The 17,864-nt window shown below is 36.5% G+C and overlaps 1 protein-coding gene and 1 long non-coding RNA gene across 3 annotated transcripts in view; one reads left to right on the plus strand and one right to left on the minus strand.

The window, feature by feature from the left end:
* The window catches only part of LOC309635531, a 47,457-nt gene extending 42,878 nt beyond the window's left edge, over positions 1-4,579 (plus strand). Inside the window, exon 3 of the long non-coding RNA XR_014248876.1 lies at positions 2,799-4,579. This is a non-coding gene — a long non-coding RNA (uncharacterized lncRNA). The remainder of the gene's footprint in view (positions 1-2,798) is intronic.
* The window catches only part of MICU1 (mitochondrial calcium uptake 1), a 215,715-nt gene that overhangs the window by 137,289 nt on the left and 60,562 nt on the right, over positions 1-17,864 (minus strand). For both annotated transcript variants that reach the window (XM_082406888.1, XM_082406887.1), the window contains exon 5: positions 5,376-5,419. In XM_082406888.1, the coding sequence (XP_082263014.1) occupies positions 5,376-5,419 (44 nt within the window). The remainder of the gene's footprint in view (positions 1-5,375; positions 5,420-17,864) is intronic.

A 17,864-nucleotide genomic window follows, 5' to 3' on the forward strand; every position in this document is an offset into this window, starting at 1 on the left:
TTTCAACTGGAAAAATAAACCACTGACAACCAATGAGTGGATATGTTAATGGGTTTTTTAAAAGGGCTCAATCATCACCCCTAAAATAATATATAATTATGAAAATATTTGTGGAGAACTTCGGCATTCGAAGAATTGAAATACTTTATCCTCTTAGAATGTTACACTTTTTAGGGCAAATGGAAACATGGATCAAAAAGACATGGAACAAAAATAATAAAATTCTGCCTATATATTCACATTTATCAATAGAAAGACCTGAATAAATACATCAATTCACCAAGAATTTAGAATTGACTGGTTTCAAGTCTCTGGAAACCAAAAGAAAGAGAGAGCGAGAGAGATGTGCCCAATTAACAATGCAGAATTCATAAGAACATCAATCCTGCTATAAAAATTTGAGCAAAATTAAAGCAATTCAAATAAATGTGAAGATTCACCAAACTCTATCCTATAGGAATTTCAGCAACACCCCCCCCAATTTACATTTCTTTGATCTGCAATACAATTCACTCTTAGAAGACAGGAAATCCCTCACATAACTTACTATACACGTCAAGGAGTAATAGTAATACTAGACCTTATTCCAGACTCATATTTTATCTGTGATATGAAGTAAATAATCACAACTCAAATAAAGCATTAAGAGTATTACATTACAGGAAAAAAAAATGTGCCCACACTCCCCTTGGGGAACCACGACTTTCCCTTAAAGGGAATGGATTTTTAAACTTCATTTACCAATATTTTTAAAAGAACTTTTACCTAGTAAGCAATTAAAAGCATTTCGTTATATTAAAGCTTTGCTTTTTAACTACAGCTCCATCTTTTTTTCTGCATATCTTTTCTATTATAAACCCTGTAATTGGTATTTCCTTTTCTAGACTTTGACCATACTTTTATCTCTTTCACCTCAATGTGGACAACATTTCATCTTAATTTGATTTAAATTGTTTTCCTGTTCCATGTAAACAAACATTCTTGTAAGTATCATAAAGGAGATGGGAATAAAACACAAGTTAATTTTTTCTTCCAAATTAGGAGAGATTCTAAGAGGACTGTAATTACAAATAGTGAAAAAATTCATTCCAGAGGCAGGACTTCTGAAATGTTCAGGGAGAGGTTAGGGAAAAAGGCAACTTGATAGAAAGGAAAGAATAAAAAATCTATTTTCCAAAAAAAGAAATACATGGTGGAATGATAATGATGAACAATTAGTTTCAATGGGCGATTCACTGTTACTTAAAAGAAGAGTATGAACTTTAAAGTTTTTAGAAGAGAGAAGAGGACTACATCAAAGCTCCGGAATACTGGTATTCTTTGCTTAGAAAAAATTTTACCTAGCCCATGCAGTTTTCTACTGTAACTTAAAAAAAAAAGGTAGGGTTTGAGATGGAGGAAGTTGTCTATTATAGGCGATAGGAACAGAAAATACAAAACATAATTTCTATACTTGGTATGCTGAGGAAAAAAAGGAGAAGTAAGAGAAACAGGATAATGAAGGGTATAAACCACGTGAGATAAACCACACCAATACAGGACAGCAATTAACTGATTAAATGAACAAATATTTGACGATTACGTAAAATACAGAGGCTCCACTTAGAAATGGTGCTTTGTTTTATAGACCAATTATTGGATGATAAAAAATTAAACTCAGGAAAAAATATAGTTTTCATTAAAGAAATAATCCAAAATTCATGAAATAACTGCATTAACAAATCATAAGGAGAATGCATGGACAATGTAGGGAGAGAGTGCATTTTTTTAAAATCTGTGATATATTACACTAAAACAAAAGCCAGACCATATTTTGTATTACCATCTATACACTAGTGCTAACACTCTATTTATAATAATTTTCAAATATCCTCTAATAGAAAATCTGAACTCTTTCAAGCTTTGAGGTTTTTAAACTTTTAAACCTAGTCTGAATATTTTTACAAATATCACTTAACTAAAAAATATATTCTTAAAACCAAAGGTCACTGACTATAGCTTCTTTATATTGAAATACAAGGCCTGTGTTAGTAGATGGTAGATAGTGAAATGCATAAATGATGCAAGTGCCAATAACAAGGTACTGCAAGACTTTTCTACAAAGGAAATTGCTAAGCATCCTTAGAGTAAGGGATTAGCATACATTAACATAAGGCAGTGATAAGCTCTAGAAAAAGATCTTCCCCAAAATTCAAAAGCTGCTTAATCAAATTCAGTTTCACAGACTATCAGTTGAAACGGGAATGTTTCATTTACTTCTTGAGAATTTTCTAGTCAAAAAGAATAGGAGAAAAGATGACAAGTATCAAAGTAAGAAATAACTGTTCAATTATTTGTCAATATCAGTTGGGCCATTCTTTTCTACTTTGTATCTGGAGTTTGTATGAAATTCAAGTACAAATGAGAAAACACCCCAGGAAGATAATACTACTTCTACATTTGTTCTTGCTTTCAATGACAAAAGCACTAAAGTGCAATTCAACTAGAGGGCAATAAAATAAGCTAGTGTTTCTTACTGGTCAAATGATGGACTTAATTAAATGGTGTGCTGAATGTTAAAACAATGTTAAAACAATGGGGGAATAAGAGGATGAGAATAAATATTTCTCTAAGCAATTTATAATTAGTTCATCTTCCAAGTTTAAAAAAAAGAGAGCGAGAGAGAAAGAAAATTACCCATTAAAAAATTCAAAGTAAGTTTGAAAGGAAATTCCTCACAGGTGTTAACTTTCTACTAATTTCTAATCATCATGCATGAAATTTACTGTAATTACCATGTACATCTGTTTTTTCAACAGGATATTATCTTAGGAGTTATACACTCTGGAAACTGCTACTCAAGAATTGAGATTTTCTGATTGGGAAAACAAAAGAGTCATGAAGAGCCAAAGGAAAATAATTAAGATCGACAGTTGAATAAGCATTGATTCTTATAATTATCGAGTGAAGAACTTGATGCATGGCAAAAATCCCTGGAAAAACTACTAAACTGATTAAACACTGAATGAAATTTGCACTCTTCATTATATAAGATTTAAAAACAGTATAGAAACTACTTTCTTAGACTTCATATGAAATAAAAGACAATTCATAAAGATATAAACTAGAGGTGAACTAAGTTTAAGAATCCTATTTAGGAAACATAACCTTCACTCCAAAACAAAACCTTAATAATATATTTGATAGAAATTACTACAGGACTTAAATGAAGAACCTGGAAAAGGAATTAAACATGCATATTACAACATGGATGAAAGGGAAATCTGTGCACTCTGCTAGGGGAACAAGCTATCTGGCTCAGGGTCACTGTCTCAGTTTTATACCTCCTTATATAAGTATCCCACTCCTCTATTTGCTTTCAGAACCCGTTCCCCTGGATGAAGTCAACTTTCATATGCCTGACTTTCATGTAGGTCATACTTTCAAAGATTATACATTAATATCCTTTAATCTTGTCTTTCCTACTCTGATTTCAGAATTTTATGCTTCAGTGCATAAACACTTGCAACTATAATCTGCTAAGATTGCCTTCCAAACATAGAAGCACTGCCATTTTTGTTTCCATAGCAAGATGGGTACACAAATACTTTAATGTTTTACTGCATTTTACTCTTGCTATTTTATAAAAATGAGTGGAAATCAAAAAAAAATGCAAATGGCACAAATGATAAGAAATGTAGAGCTCATAAATTTAATACAATTGAAACAAACGTGGAGCTCATCAGTCATGCCAAAAGTTGCAAATTTTTAGCATCAAGTGGACAGGTACTGGCCAAAACAGGAAAAAATTAAACAGCACATATGAAACATGAGTTACCATTAGGACTTCTATATTCAGGAGCTCTCTAGGAATGGAAATTCCCCTTTTAACATGTAAAGTTGCTGTTCAACTTGCACATATTCAACTTCTTTACATGTTTTCAGGTTTACAAGAGAGGACTGAATTCTCATGCTACTCTGGATTCCCTCAGTAGCCAAAAAAAAAAAAAAAGTGATCTGTAAAATTGATTTTGCAATAAGATATTAGTGGCATAATGAGTCATACCTCCAAGAAATATGTGATTGACTAATTGATTTTTTTCCAAGTCATCAAACATTTATTGATTACCTCTTATATGCCAGGCATGCTCTGGACTCTTGAGTGACATAAAGACAGATAAGACAGGGACCTAACCTGCCAAAGACTCTGAAATCAGACCCTGACATCAATGTCTGCAGCAACCCCTCACATGGATAAGGTATTTTATCATACATAAAGCAGAGACACCAAGGATCAGCGAGAAGACTGGTCTGCCCCAAAGCAGAGCCAGGACTCTGAACCTGGGTCTCCTAACATCTAAATGCCCTTTCTTTTTGTTCATGCTTTCTTTTAGAATATGTGCCACCTGAATAGAAAAGGTAATTTTTAGGCTGGAAGCCTTGGCTGAGATCTCTCAACTCTTAAGGCAGCCACTCATTCCTTCTACTTGTGCAAAAGACCTTAGCACTTATATCTTCACCTTACCAGTACATGTAGTTTTACATAAGGATGCAGGATTGACACATCCCTGCAAGATCAGTTTCTACTAACCCTGACTTCTACCCACCTAGACATTTGTTTGTAATCCTGCCTTTTCCAGACACTTCATGATTTTCCTTCTGATTTCCTTCTCTTTAAGCTTTGTACAGCCATCCCTGACTCGCTCTTCCTTCTGCGCTTTCTTCCTCCTCTTTAAAATTGACCTTTTACTTTTCTTTCTGACCCTGTGTAATATTTTCTTTTTCTTTTTGGAGAATTCAGCCTGAAAGGGGAAAACATGTTTAACTGACTGTTTTGAGACAATAAAATTGAAAGTTTTATTTTCTATACTAAATGATTTACTATATGATTTATTCAGGCATAAAATAAAGAATTGAAAGTAAGCCTAATGCAAATTTACATGCAATTTGGGGTGCTCTTCATAATTGTTATAAAGCTGTAAGGACTTCTGTAATTTTCTAGTTAGGATTATTGCTATACACTATCAAAGCCTAAGGAAGGTCAAATCAGATAGGTGTTTTTATAAGAAATGTAAATGTAATATTGGGGGGCTTGTTAACCTTTATAATGGCTATTGAATTAAAATTCAAATGTCAACATACACTGAATCAGCCCTTAATATATACAGCGGGTAACCCATCAGTAATACCCTATACGGAAAAACACAGAAGAGCATTCTGCTTGATTTTTTTCTGTAGAAGCATTTGAAGGCACTTACAGGCCTCCCAACCTAAGCAACAAGCTTTTTTGATAAGACAAACAGGTATTCAGAAATTTCTCACAAATAATTCTAGAGGAACTTTAAAATCTTCTTAGTAAACAACAGGATATATACATTGTATCATAGTTCACTCACCTTCCCATCAAAGCGTTTTATTGTATATTGATCCAGACCCAAGTCTGTAAAAGAGAAAAAAGCAACACTTAGTCACTGATTATAACTCAAGTGAAACATATGAAATGACAGCTCTCAGTTTTGTTTCCAATCATTCAATTAAACGTACTAGACGGTTTAGCCACAACATTATTCAAAGTCCATAGAAATGAAAATTTTGTCCCACCTTCAGACTCAAAGTGTCAGTGCTAAAAGATACCAACCTTTTACTTTATATATGAGAATATGAAGCTCTGAGATAAAGAGGGTAAAAGTTCATGTGCAAACCTATTCAACAGTAGAGTCAAACTAGAACCCTGGACTCTTCCCAAGGTGATGCTCTTTTCCATTACATCAAAATGATATATATTACCTCTAAATAAGGTGAGGGATATTAGTTTAATCTGAATGCATAATAATTTTTTGTATAAAGAGAGAAGACTTTAATATCAGAAGACATTTTGCAACACACCTAAACAGATAAATAGACCATCTTAATATTACTTTTTAAAGGTGGGTTAAGGGACTTCCCTGGTGGTCCAGTGGCTAAGACTCCATGCCCCCAGTGCAGGGGGCAAGGGTTTGATCCCTGGTCAGGGAACTAGATCCCACATTCCACAACTAAAGATCCTGCATGCTGCAAGTAAAGATCCCACATGCCGCACGAAGATCCTGCGTGCTACAACTAAGCTCTGGCACAGCCAGATAAATAATAAATTAAATAAATAAATAAATAAATAAAAATAAAGATGGGTTAAATAATAAATTTAACCTTGGGAATCCCTAGCATTGTGAAATCCTAAGCACTGTGAAAGATAAAAGCAAGTATATTAAGTGCTCCTGAGGGCTGGGATTTTCTGTCTTTGCTGACTCCTTTATCCCAGTACTTGGAACAGTGGTTGATCAATAAATACCTAAAAAAAAATTGAATGAGTAAGATACAATCCCTTCCTTGAAGAGTCACAATTTAGTAAGAAAGACATATGCATATAATAATATTACAAGGAAGGATACAATGAGTTCAATAAGAGGGTGGTGTGGGAGTTTTTAACTGGGAGGGTGGAGAAATTGGAACAGATCTGTGTTTTTCATTAAGTGCTCTTCACTATAGTTTGGAAAATATTTTACCATGTGCATCTGCCAAATAAAGGAGGGGCATGTAAGGACAGCCTGGCATGTAGTGAGAATTCCTTCATTTAAAAGCAAATACAGGGACTTCCCTGGTGGTCCAGTGGTTAAGACTCCATGCTCCCAATGCAGGAGGCCAAGGTTCGATTCCTGGTCGGGGAACTGAGATACCACATACCGCAACTAAGCCTGTGCGCTGCAACTACTGAGCTCGTGTACTCTAGAGCCCACGTGCCACAAGGAAGACCCAGAGCAGCCTAAATAAATAAATAGAAGCAAATACAGACATAAAGTAGGCCAAGAGATTCATAATTTCAAGTTGGAAGAAATGATTATTTCATCTTGTTATATTTAGATTTCTTTACCTGTCAAATGAAGCAGATGGTTGGATTAGATCAATTCTTAACATGGTTGGGGATGGAGTATGGAAAGTGTGGATGGATGAAAGAATTCACGCTATCCTTACTCACTACTCCTCTTGAGATTCTAATAGGCCAAATTATTGGGGGGGAGGGAGAGTATGGAGAAAGAAAGGAAAAAACACAGCATGTGTAGTTTGAAAATATAATCAAATGACTATCCTTCCATTTCTCCACCCTCATTCTTTGGGTCCCAGCTTAGAAACACTGGATGTTATGCTGTTTTCCCTAGGGTGCTTTCTATGAATCTCAGACTTCTCTTCAAAGAACTCTCACAGTCATTTAATGCTAACACTATCTCCCCCTTTTCATTAATGAGAAAGCTGACGCTCAAAAGGATTAAACGATTGTTTCTGATTTTAAGTCTAACAATCTTTTTAAATGGTGGCAGTTGCCTGTCTTTTTGAATCCATGGCAAAAATAATGTAAACATGCAGAAATACTATAAGAATAGTCTCAGTTTAAGCTTCAGAGTGAATATCTAAAAGGAGGCTTATTTTAAAGATGATAGCTACTCATTTTGCCAAAAGACAAAAGTGAAACAATCAAATATGTCATTCTGATATCTATAAATTAGAGCTTAAGTAAATGGAAACTCTATACAATTTTACTTAAGAAGTCCCAGCTATCTCTCAAAAATTTAGAGATTCATTTTTTCAGTTTAATACTAGAATTTATCCTAAAAAATGTACCCAAAGAATATCCTAAAATTTTATTAAAATAATTATATTTTCAGCTTACGTAAGTCAGCAAAAGTACAGTTCAAGTTCATCAGGTATGAGAGATAAATTTTTTTTAATTGAACTGCTGAAAACCAAAAACAAAGAAAAAAATCTTTGAAGCAGCCAGCTTAAAGTGCTGAAAGAAAAGAACTTCAACCCAGAATTCTTTATTTAGTGAAAATATTCTTCAAGAATGAAGACAAAATAAAAATGTTCTCAGATGACGGAAAACCTAGAGATTTCATCACCATCAGAACTGCTCTAACAGATGTTCTGTCCTTCAAGGGGGAAGAAAATGATACCAGAGGAAAGTATGGAACTTAAGGAATAAATAAAGAGCAACAGAAGTAGCTAATATCTAGATATATATATAACAGACTATTTTGATGGTTGAAGTAAAAACTTAAAACAATGTCTGGCAGAGTTTTCAACATATGTAGATGTAATACGTATGACACTACACCATAAACTGGGGAGAAATCTTTATAGTGGTTAGATATCTATATTCCCCTTGAAGTGGTAAAATTATAAATTCTCAGCAAACTGTGAAAAGTTAACTATGTATATTATAATCCCAATAGCAACCATTAAATTAAAGATACGCAAAGAAATATCATCAAACCCCCCTGCCAAAATCAATTAAAATGAAATATTAAAAAATCTTCAAATAATCTGAAAAGAAGGCAGGGAAGGGGTAAAAGAAGAACATAAAAAAGGGAAGACAAATAATAAAATGGTAGACCTAAATTTAAACATATCAACAGTTACATTAAATATAAATCATCTAAACACATTAATTAAAAGGTAGAAACTGTCACATTGGATAAAAAACAAGATCCAACTATATGTTGTCCATAAGAAACCCATTTTAAATACAATGATATAGGTAGGTTAAAAGTAACACGATGGAAAAAGATACATCATGAAAAATGAATCAAAAGAAAGACTGAGTGGCTACATAAATATCAGACTATGTGGACGTTAGAGCAAAAAAAATATTAGCAAGGATAAAGAGGGTCAATTATATAATGATAAGAGGGTCAATTCACCATGAAGCTAGAATAACCCTAAGCGTGTATTCACCTAATAAGAGTTTCAAAATATTTGAAGCAAAAACTGATAGAATGGAAAAGATAAATGGACAAATCCACAAATAAAGTCAGAGATCGACACCCTTCTCTCAATAATTGACAGAGAAGGGAAACAGATAATCAGTAAGGATATGGAAGACAGAAAGATGGGCTGCCTGGGACTTGCCTGGGAAAAAGTGGGAAGGCAGGATTACAAATGGGTATGAAACCATTCTAGAGGGTGATGAATACGTTCATTATATTGATTGTGCTTATGGTTTCACTAGCATATACATGCGATTAGTATATCAAAACTCATCAAACACTTTAAATATATGCTGATATTCTATGTTAATTACACCTTAATAAATCAGTAAAAAGAAGCAGACAGTACAACCAAGGAGAAGAATGGTATGTTTGAGAATACTGACAGCTTCTGTATATTAAAAATTATCAGAAACAAAATAAAAAGATGGGCCACAGACTAGGAATAAATATCTGCAATATATATGGCAGACTCCAATAGAGAATACACATAATACTTTTACTAATCAAAAAGAAATCAAATAGAAAAGTGAGTAGAGAAGATAAATAGGCAATTCATACACATGGCAATGTGAACAGCCAATAAACATTTGGAGATAAGCCTTACTAGTTACTAATGAAATGCAAAACAAAACCAGATACAATAATTTCCATCAGATTGCTAAAAATTTAAGTCTGATAATACCATGTCTTGGCAGGAATGCAAAGGAGGAAACTCATACATTCTTGGAGAAAAAATAAATTATTTTATCCACTCTGGGAATCAATTTGGCAATGTTTAGCAAATTTGAAGAGGGTATCCTACGGGCCAGCAAGTCCAACTTCCAGGTATATATTTTGAAAATAACTTTTTGTAAATATGCACCAGGAGACATACAGAAGAATGTTCACTTCAGTATGGTTTACAACAGAAAAAACACTGGCATATTAGATTTTTGTTCTCAAATCTTCACTTCCTCCTCCTTGACCTCTGTGGAAAATCCCTTAACTTTGGGCTTAGCCATGTGATTTGTTTTGGCCAATGGGATACTGGCAATTATGACATGACTAGATCCTTAAAATGGACTTCTGACGTTGGCTTGCTTTCTTGCACCTCTGCCAACAGTATGAGAGGATAATATCCCAGATAGCCCTTTCGTCTAAAAAGGATGAGAAACATATAGAACAAACTAACAAATCTGACAAAACCATCAAGCAGAGATGACCTAGCCTAGATTAGCCAGCCCCTAGCCTATCTAAGCAAGGCCAGCTGAGATCAACAGAGCACACCCTTTGTGACCTGAAGATGCATGAGGTAAATAAATGCTTGTGTTTTATGCCACTGACATTTTATATGGCTGTTTGTTATACAGCAATAGCTGACTGACAAAATTGGAAATGTTCATCTACGTGAACATGGGTAAATTAAATACTGGCATATTTATACAAGTTTAAACAACTGATATACATAACCATATAGCAGTGAAAATAAGAGAACAACAGCTACTTGTGTCAACAAACACACACATATAAACATAATATTTAACATATAAAAAAAGCATGGGAAATGTAGCAGCTCGAAAAGGCTAAGTTCTGCTACAGTAACAGCTTTAAAATCTCAGTGGCTTACAACAAGGAAGGTTTATATAGTGCTCATGCTACCTATCTATCATACTGGCTACAGCTCTGCTTCACATGGTATTGAATCTGGGATCCAGGCTGACAGGGCAGCAACCTCTATTTGGAACATGGCAGAGGTAAAAGAGAACACAGCAAACCACAAACTGACTATTAAAGCTTTTGCTTGAACATAATGTATATAATTTCTGCTCACATTTCATTGGTCAGAGGAAATCACATGGTTAGGTCCAAACTCAATGCTAGGAGATGAATACAATCATTCCCTAGGGAAGGACAATGGATATACATGAATGTTATAGTCTTCATCAAGAATGATAAACACCAGGGACTTCCCTGGTGGCACAGTGGTTAAAAATCCACCTGCCAATGCAGAGGACATGGGTTCGAGCCCTGGTCCAGGAAGATCCCACATGCCAGGGAGCAACTAAGCCCGTGCACCACAACTACTGAGCCTGCGCTCTAGAGCCCATGAGCCACAACTACTGAAGCCCCTGTGCCACAACTACTGAAGCCCATGTGGCTAGAGCCCGTGCTCCGCAACAAGAGAAGCCTGAGCACCACAATGAAAAGTAGCCCCCGCTCACTGCAACTAGAGAAAGCCCGCACGGAGCAACGAAGACCCAATGTAGCCAAAAATTAAAATAAATAAATAAATAAAAAAGAATGATAAACACCAAATTAAGGACAGTGGTGTCAGGAACCAGGGGCAGAGACCCTTATTTCTTACTATAAGAAACCCTTGTTTCTTATTATTCCACAAGAAGTCAGCAAATATTTTTCTGTAAAAGGCCAGATAGTAAATATTTTAGGCTTTGTGGGCCACTTATAGTCTCTGTTGGAACTCCTCAACTCTGCTATCATAGTACAAAAGCTGCCATGGACAACACATAATGAATGAGTGTGCTTGTGTTCCAATAAAACTCTTTTTATGGACACTGAAATTTGAGTTTCATATAATTTTCAGGCAGCACAAAATATTCCTCATGTGATTTATTTTTTTTAATGTAAAAAATATTCTCTGCTCATGGGCCATACAGAAACAGGGAAGTTCATTGTAGCTGGCCAACACCTGCTCTATACTCAGCATCACTGCAGGAAATTAAAATAAAGGATACATGCACCCCAATGTTCACTGCAGCACTATTTACAATAGCCAAGACACAGAAACAACCTAACGATAGATGAGTGGATAAAAAAGATGTGGTATATATATACAATGGAATACTACTCAGCCATAAAAAGGAACAAAATTGGGTCATCTGTAGAGATGTGGATGGACCTAGAGTCTGTCATACAGACTGAAGTAAGCCAGAAAGAGAAAAACAAATATCGTGTATTAACATATATATGTGGAATAAAATGGTATAGATGAACCTATTTGTAGGGCAGGAATAGAGACACAGACGTAGAGAACAGACATGTAGACACAGGGGGGGAAGGGGAGGGTGGGACAAATTGGGAGATTAGGTTTGACATAAATACACTACCATGTGCAAAATAGACAGCTAGTGGGAACCTGCCATAGAGCACAGGGAGCGCAGCTCGGCGCTCTGTGACGACCTAGATGGGTGGGATGGGGGGGGTTGGAGGGAGGTCCAAGAGGGAGGGGATATAGGTATACATATAGGTGATTCACTTCATTGTACAGCAGAAAGTATCACAATATTGTAAAGTAATTTTACTCCAATAAAAAAAATTTTTTTAATAAAATAAAAGTAGAAGACAAGGTTCTTATATGGAAGGAACTTACCTTGTTGGGGCGAAAACATTAGAACAAAAATGTTTCAAAAATACATTCATAGTATATACTTTCATATGTTTCTTGTTACTTAATAGTGCCCTTTCATTTCAGCTTAAAGAAGTCCCTTTCACATTTCTTGTAAGGCTAGTCTAGTGATGAAAAATTCCTTTAGCTTTTGCTTGTCTGGAAAACTCTCTCTCCTTCAATTCTGAAGGGCAACTTTGCTGGGTAAAGTATTCTTGGCTGGCATTTTTTTCTTTCAGTACTTTGAACATACCACGCCACTCCCTCTGGCTTTCAAGTTCCTGCTGAAAAATCTGCTGATAGTCTTATAGGGGTTCCCTTGTATGTAACAAGTTGTTTGCCTCTTCTTGCTTGCAAGGAGTCTCTCCTTGTCTTTAACTTTTAACACGTTAATTATGTGTCTTGGTGTGGGTCTCTTTGGGTTCATCTTTCTTGGAATTTCCTGGGCTCCTGGATCTGGACATCTGTTTCCTTCCCCAGGTTAGGGAAGTTTTCAGACATTATTTCTTCAAGTAAGTTTTCTGCCCCTTTCTCTTTTCTCCTTCTGAAACCCCCATAATGTGACTGTTGTTGGTCTGTTGATGTTTTCCCATAAGTCCCTTAAGCTATCTTCACTCTTTTTCATTCTTTTTTTCTTTTTGCTGCTCTGACTGGATAAGTTCCACTGTCCTCAAGTTCACTGATCCTTTCTTTCACTTCATCTAGTCTGCTACTGAACCTCTCTACTGTATTTTTCAGTTCAGTTATTGTTTTTCCATTCTGTGGCTTCTATTTGGTACTTTCATGTATTTTCAATCTCTCTGTTGAAATTCTCACTTTATTCATGCATTGTTCCTGTGAGCTTGCTAAGCATTTTTATAACCGTTATTTTGAACTCTTTATCAAGTAAGTCACTTACCTCAATTTTATTAAGGTCTTTTTTTGAGGTTTTATCTTGTTCTTTTGTTTGAAACATATTCCTCTATTTCTTCACTTTTTGTAACTGAGTTGGTTTCTATGCATTAGATAAAACAGCCACCTCTCCCAGTCTTGAAGGAGTGGCCTCTTGGGGAAGCTGAACCTTATCATTCAACCCTGCCCTAGCTCTTGGTTGTCCCTCAAGCCTTTGTGATTGTCCAAGTAACCTACTTTATTCTTGGAGGCTCCCAGTAGTTGAGGCTCCTACTTTACTCTTAGAGGCTCCCAGTAGTGCCAAGAACCATCAGTGTCCCAAAGGGGAGGCTCTCAGTCAGCACCTAGATTCAGGCTGACTGGAAGCCAGACCCTCAGGCAGCAGTTTTTAAAGTATGCAAATAAACTTCTTTCAGGAGAAGGCTGGGAGATGAGTGTTTGATTCCTCTACACTGAGCCCTGGGGTGATAGCCAGTTAAGAACTGTTACTTTGCTTGCTACCACCTATCGAATCCATGAACACAAGCCCCACTGGTCACCAGAGCCAAGCTATTAAGGGATGTGTCCTCTGGGTGGCAGCCACAAAAGCTGGGGAGCCAGACATATACACAAGCTCCTTTTTCATAGATACCAGCAACCTGGGTCAGGGCAGAGGGAGGGCACAAAAATGATGCTCACTGGCCTTCCCAGTCTCTGGAGAGGATTGTAGTCAGACCATAGATATGTGTTTAATTAGAAGCCTGCCCCTCAGGCCACAGCTATAAAGATAAGTTAATAAGCCTCTCTTACAGAACAACTGGGGTATATTTCATGCTGGTTATCTGTGCTGTGCCCTGGGAATGGGATAACCAGTTAAGAATTGCTTCTCCATTTGTTACAGTCCTATGAGACCTGAGAACGTAAGCCCCAGAGGCCACCAGAGTCAAGTGATCAAGGGATGTGTCCTGGGCGCCAGCTGCAAAAGTCAGGACGCCAGACATGTACACAAATTCCCTTCTGGGAGATACCAGTGACCTCAAGCAAGGCAGAAAGATACGCAAAGTTGGCTCCCACTGGCCTCTGCAGTCTTTGGAGAGTATTCCAGTAGGCATTCAGATGTGTTTTACACCAGAAGCCTGCCCCTTAGGCCAAAGGCTCAAGGCAAGCAAATGGGCCTCTTTCACAGAAACACTGGAGATGTCTTTCAGTCTGCTGTCTCTGTGCTGTGCCCTGGTGGTGGTAGCCAGTTAAGAATGGTTTCTCTGTTTGTTACAGAGCCCACCAGCCTGTCTTTGGAGAATATTTCAGTAGGCCCCTAGATATGTGTTAAATTAGATGTCTGCCCCTCAGGCCAATGCTTTAAGATAAGCAAATAGGTCTCTTTCACAGAAAGACTGGGCACTTTTCACTCAGCTGCCTTTGCACTGGGCCCTGTGGGGCAGCCGGGCATGAGCACTCTAAGAAATGCTCCCCAGTTCACTATAGCCTTGTGGGTCTTGTAGATGCAAGCCTCTTTAGCTTTCAAACCTAGATGCTCTGGGGGCTCATCTCTCAGGTGTAGGTCTCAAAAGCTGGCATGCCAGATTGAGGTTCAAAGCACCCGCTTCTCAGGTAGAAGTTCAGGTCTGTGAGTTCCCTCCTGACCACTGGTTACTGTGCCAGGGGTAGAGTTTATGGTGAAATTGTGTCTCAGCCTCTTCCATCTGTTTCGGTGTGGGTTTTTCCTCATTTGCCTGATGTGTAGGAGTTGCTCATCTAGTTCTGGGGTTTCTTATTGTTCCATATATAGTTGTAGATTTGGTGTGTCTGTTTGAGGAGGTGAGTTCAGGATCCTCCTACAACACCACCTTGAACCAAAATCATTGTATACAATCGAGTGTAAAATTATGTGTCTCAAACTAAAAGTGCTCTAGGTAAGGGTATCATTAAGGGCATGACTCTTATCCTAGAGAGAATATGGAGTCCAGGACAAGTAAATCACAGTATGATCTGTGTTTCCCCTTTTCACATCCTTTTCGTCTTCCATGTAGACATAATCAGATCAAGATGAATAGGTCAGCCAGTGGGATATGGTGGAAAGGAAAGAGAGATCCTCTTTGCTCTGACGAAAGCTCAAGTATACTTTGCTCTGACAAAAGCTCAAGTTTTTCTATATGGTACTTTAAAAACTCTCCCCATGCTGCTGCTTCTCCAAGTCATTGGCTAGCTACGCAAAATTGGTTATTACAAGCAGCACGACCCAGAGCTTGAAGCAACTCCCTTATCCACTATATCCAGAGGTTTTGATGATACTAAGATTGCACAGAAAGGGAGATGAGATGTATTCCAGTCATACACTCTACATATTTTTTCCTTTTAATGTTCTTCTTACTTACCTATGGCTACTCTAAATTCTTTTGGTATTCAGTACAAAATTATTCTTAATCAGCTTGTTACTGAAATTCATCAGCACTCCACTCATTTAAAAACTGCTTAATTTTAGGGCTTTGTGATTATTTTTGAACTGTTCTAAAACTAAAACTTACAAGTTTAGATCTGTTAGGTATCCTGGGATATGGTATGTGTGAAAGACATGACAAAACAAAGTTGAAATATGAGCTACTGGCTAGAGTCCAGATATCTGATGATAGAAATTCAAATTACAATTTGAATTACAGCCTCACTCTTTTCTTTATTTCAACCCACATTGGAATAATACATATTTTTACTTCTGCTACATCAACATTTGTGGAAATTTGTGTTCATGAGCAAACAAAAATGAAGCCAAATTTTCCATTAAATCTCATTTTAATATACTACAATTTTCCCTCATGATTATTATCTTAAAAGAAAAGCAATCATTCATTATTCTGGCTTTTTATGAAAACCAGAAATGTGCTTGGCATATTAGACATTTAGTAACTATTCTGTTCGTGTGGCAGGTCTTTCAATAATTAAAAAAACAAAATTACAAAGTTAAATGCCAAAATGTGTGTAAGCAATTAGAGTATATAATGATTTCCAAAGGAAAAAAAAAAAAGAACTTCCTTAAATGACCAGATAATCTTTAGTAAACTACCTAAAGTGTTGCTTCATTTTCACTGTCACACTGGAAGCAAAGTACAGTTTTATTTAAAGTTACTGTTACATATTAGATTTCATCTGGTTTTAGAAATAATTTGACAAGTACAAAATATTTTGCCATCATAAAACCCAGGAATATATCTTGCAATCCTTTTTTCTGTCTTACACACGTCTTCTTTAATCTTTCCTTCCACATGTCACAAAACAAGGTGCTAAAACTAATTCAAAAGGCTAAAAATCTAAAATTCAATGCAATTAATGGAAACTTTATATACCTTCTTTCTGATTATAAAAGATGTTATATTCTATAAAGGAAGAAATTTTTGTCTGTTTTATTCATTCCTGCATGCCCTGCACATAAAATAGTGTCTAACCCATAGCAGAGCTAATTGATCAATACTTGTTGAATGAATGCATGTGAAGTTTATTAGAAAATAAAGGAACAAGGAACATTCAAAGAAGAATAAAATAATTCCTCATAATTTCAACATTCAGAGAGTTAACATTTTGGTATATTCTCTTTCAGCTGCTTTGTACATATTTTCTGCATGGCGGAAATACAAAGGATAGAGGAACGTATTAAATAACACCATGGAGATACAATCAGTAAAATCCAAAATGTGGGAAACTCTAGAATATAAATGACTTACATTCTTTTACGAATAAATGATGTACAGTTTGAGTTTCTTAAAAAGTAGAGTCAGTGCAGGAGGACCAGGAAAAGTGAAACAGGAAAGGAAGGAAAGCCAGTTCAAGGGTGTGTCATTGAGCTGATTACTGCTGTAGAAAACTAGGGCTCAATATCCCTTAGCCCACCCAAGAAACCATGTAGTTTGTATCCTCAGAATTGACCATCCAAGACAGTGGAGAGGAGAGTATTTATGCACCAAATCTCAACAAAGAGTAAAGTCCTTTATACCTCTATATGTGCGCATGTGCCAACACGGTTGAGCAGGCTCCCGAAGGGGACCCATGCTATAGCAGCAGAGATGCTCTATAGCAGAAACAAGAGATACATAGTGTAGCTGAGGGTCTTTCCTGTCAGGCTATATCTCTATCCTGCTAAATGCTGCAGCAATAATCTGAGCAAAAAGTAAAAGCTGGGCTGAGAGATGTGAAACAAGGCATAAAACTTGTCTTGCTTAATGGCAAGGAAAAAATGGCAAGAAGAAAAAGAGAGAAGAAAAACCCATAAAGAAAAACTGAAGAGATATCAAACATAGCGTGTGACCATTTTTGGAGGTTGATTTGAACAAATCAACTGTAAACAATATATTTTAGATAGGGAAATTTGAACGATGCCTAGATATTTGCTATTAAGAAATTACTGTAGGGCTTCCCTGGTGGTGCAGTGGTTGAGAATCTGCCTGCCAATGCAGGGGACATGGGTTCGAGCCCTGGTCTGGGAAGATCCCACATGCCGCGGAGCAACTGGGCCCGTGAGCCACAACTACTGAGCCTGCGCGACTGGAGCCTGTGCTCCGCAACAAGAGAGGCCACGATAGTGAGAGGCCCGCGCACCGCGATGAAGAGTGGCCCCCACTTGCCACAACTAGAGAAAGCCCTCACAGAAACGAAGACCTAACACAGCCAGAAATGAATTAATTAATTTAAAAAAAAACTAGTAAATTGGCCACATAAGATCTTTAAAAAAAAAAAAAAGAAATTACTGTAATATTTTAAAATTCTTGTTATTACTGGTACTACTATTGTTTTTTTTTTTAAGTACTTATCTTTTGGAGACACATACAGAGGTGTCTTTAAAATTG

Source organism: Balaenoptera borealis (genome assembly GCF_965194805.1).
Source record: "Balaenoptera borealis genome assembly, chromosome: 10".
Lineage (NCBI taxonomy): Eukaryota > Metazoa > Chordata > Mammalia > Artiodactyla > Balaenopteridae > Balaenoptera > Balaenoptera borealis.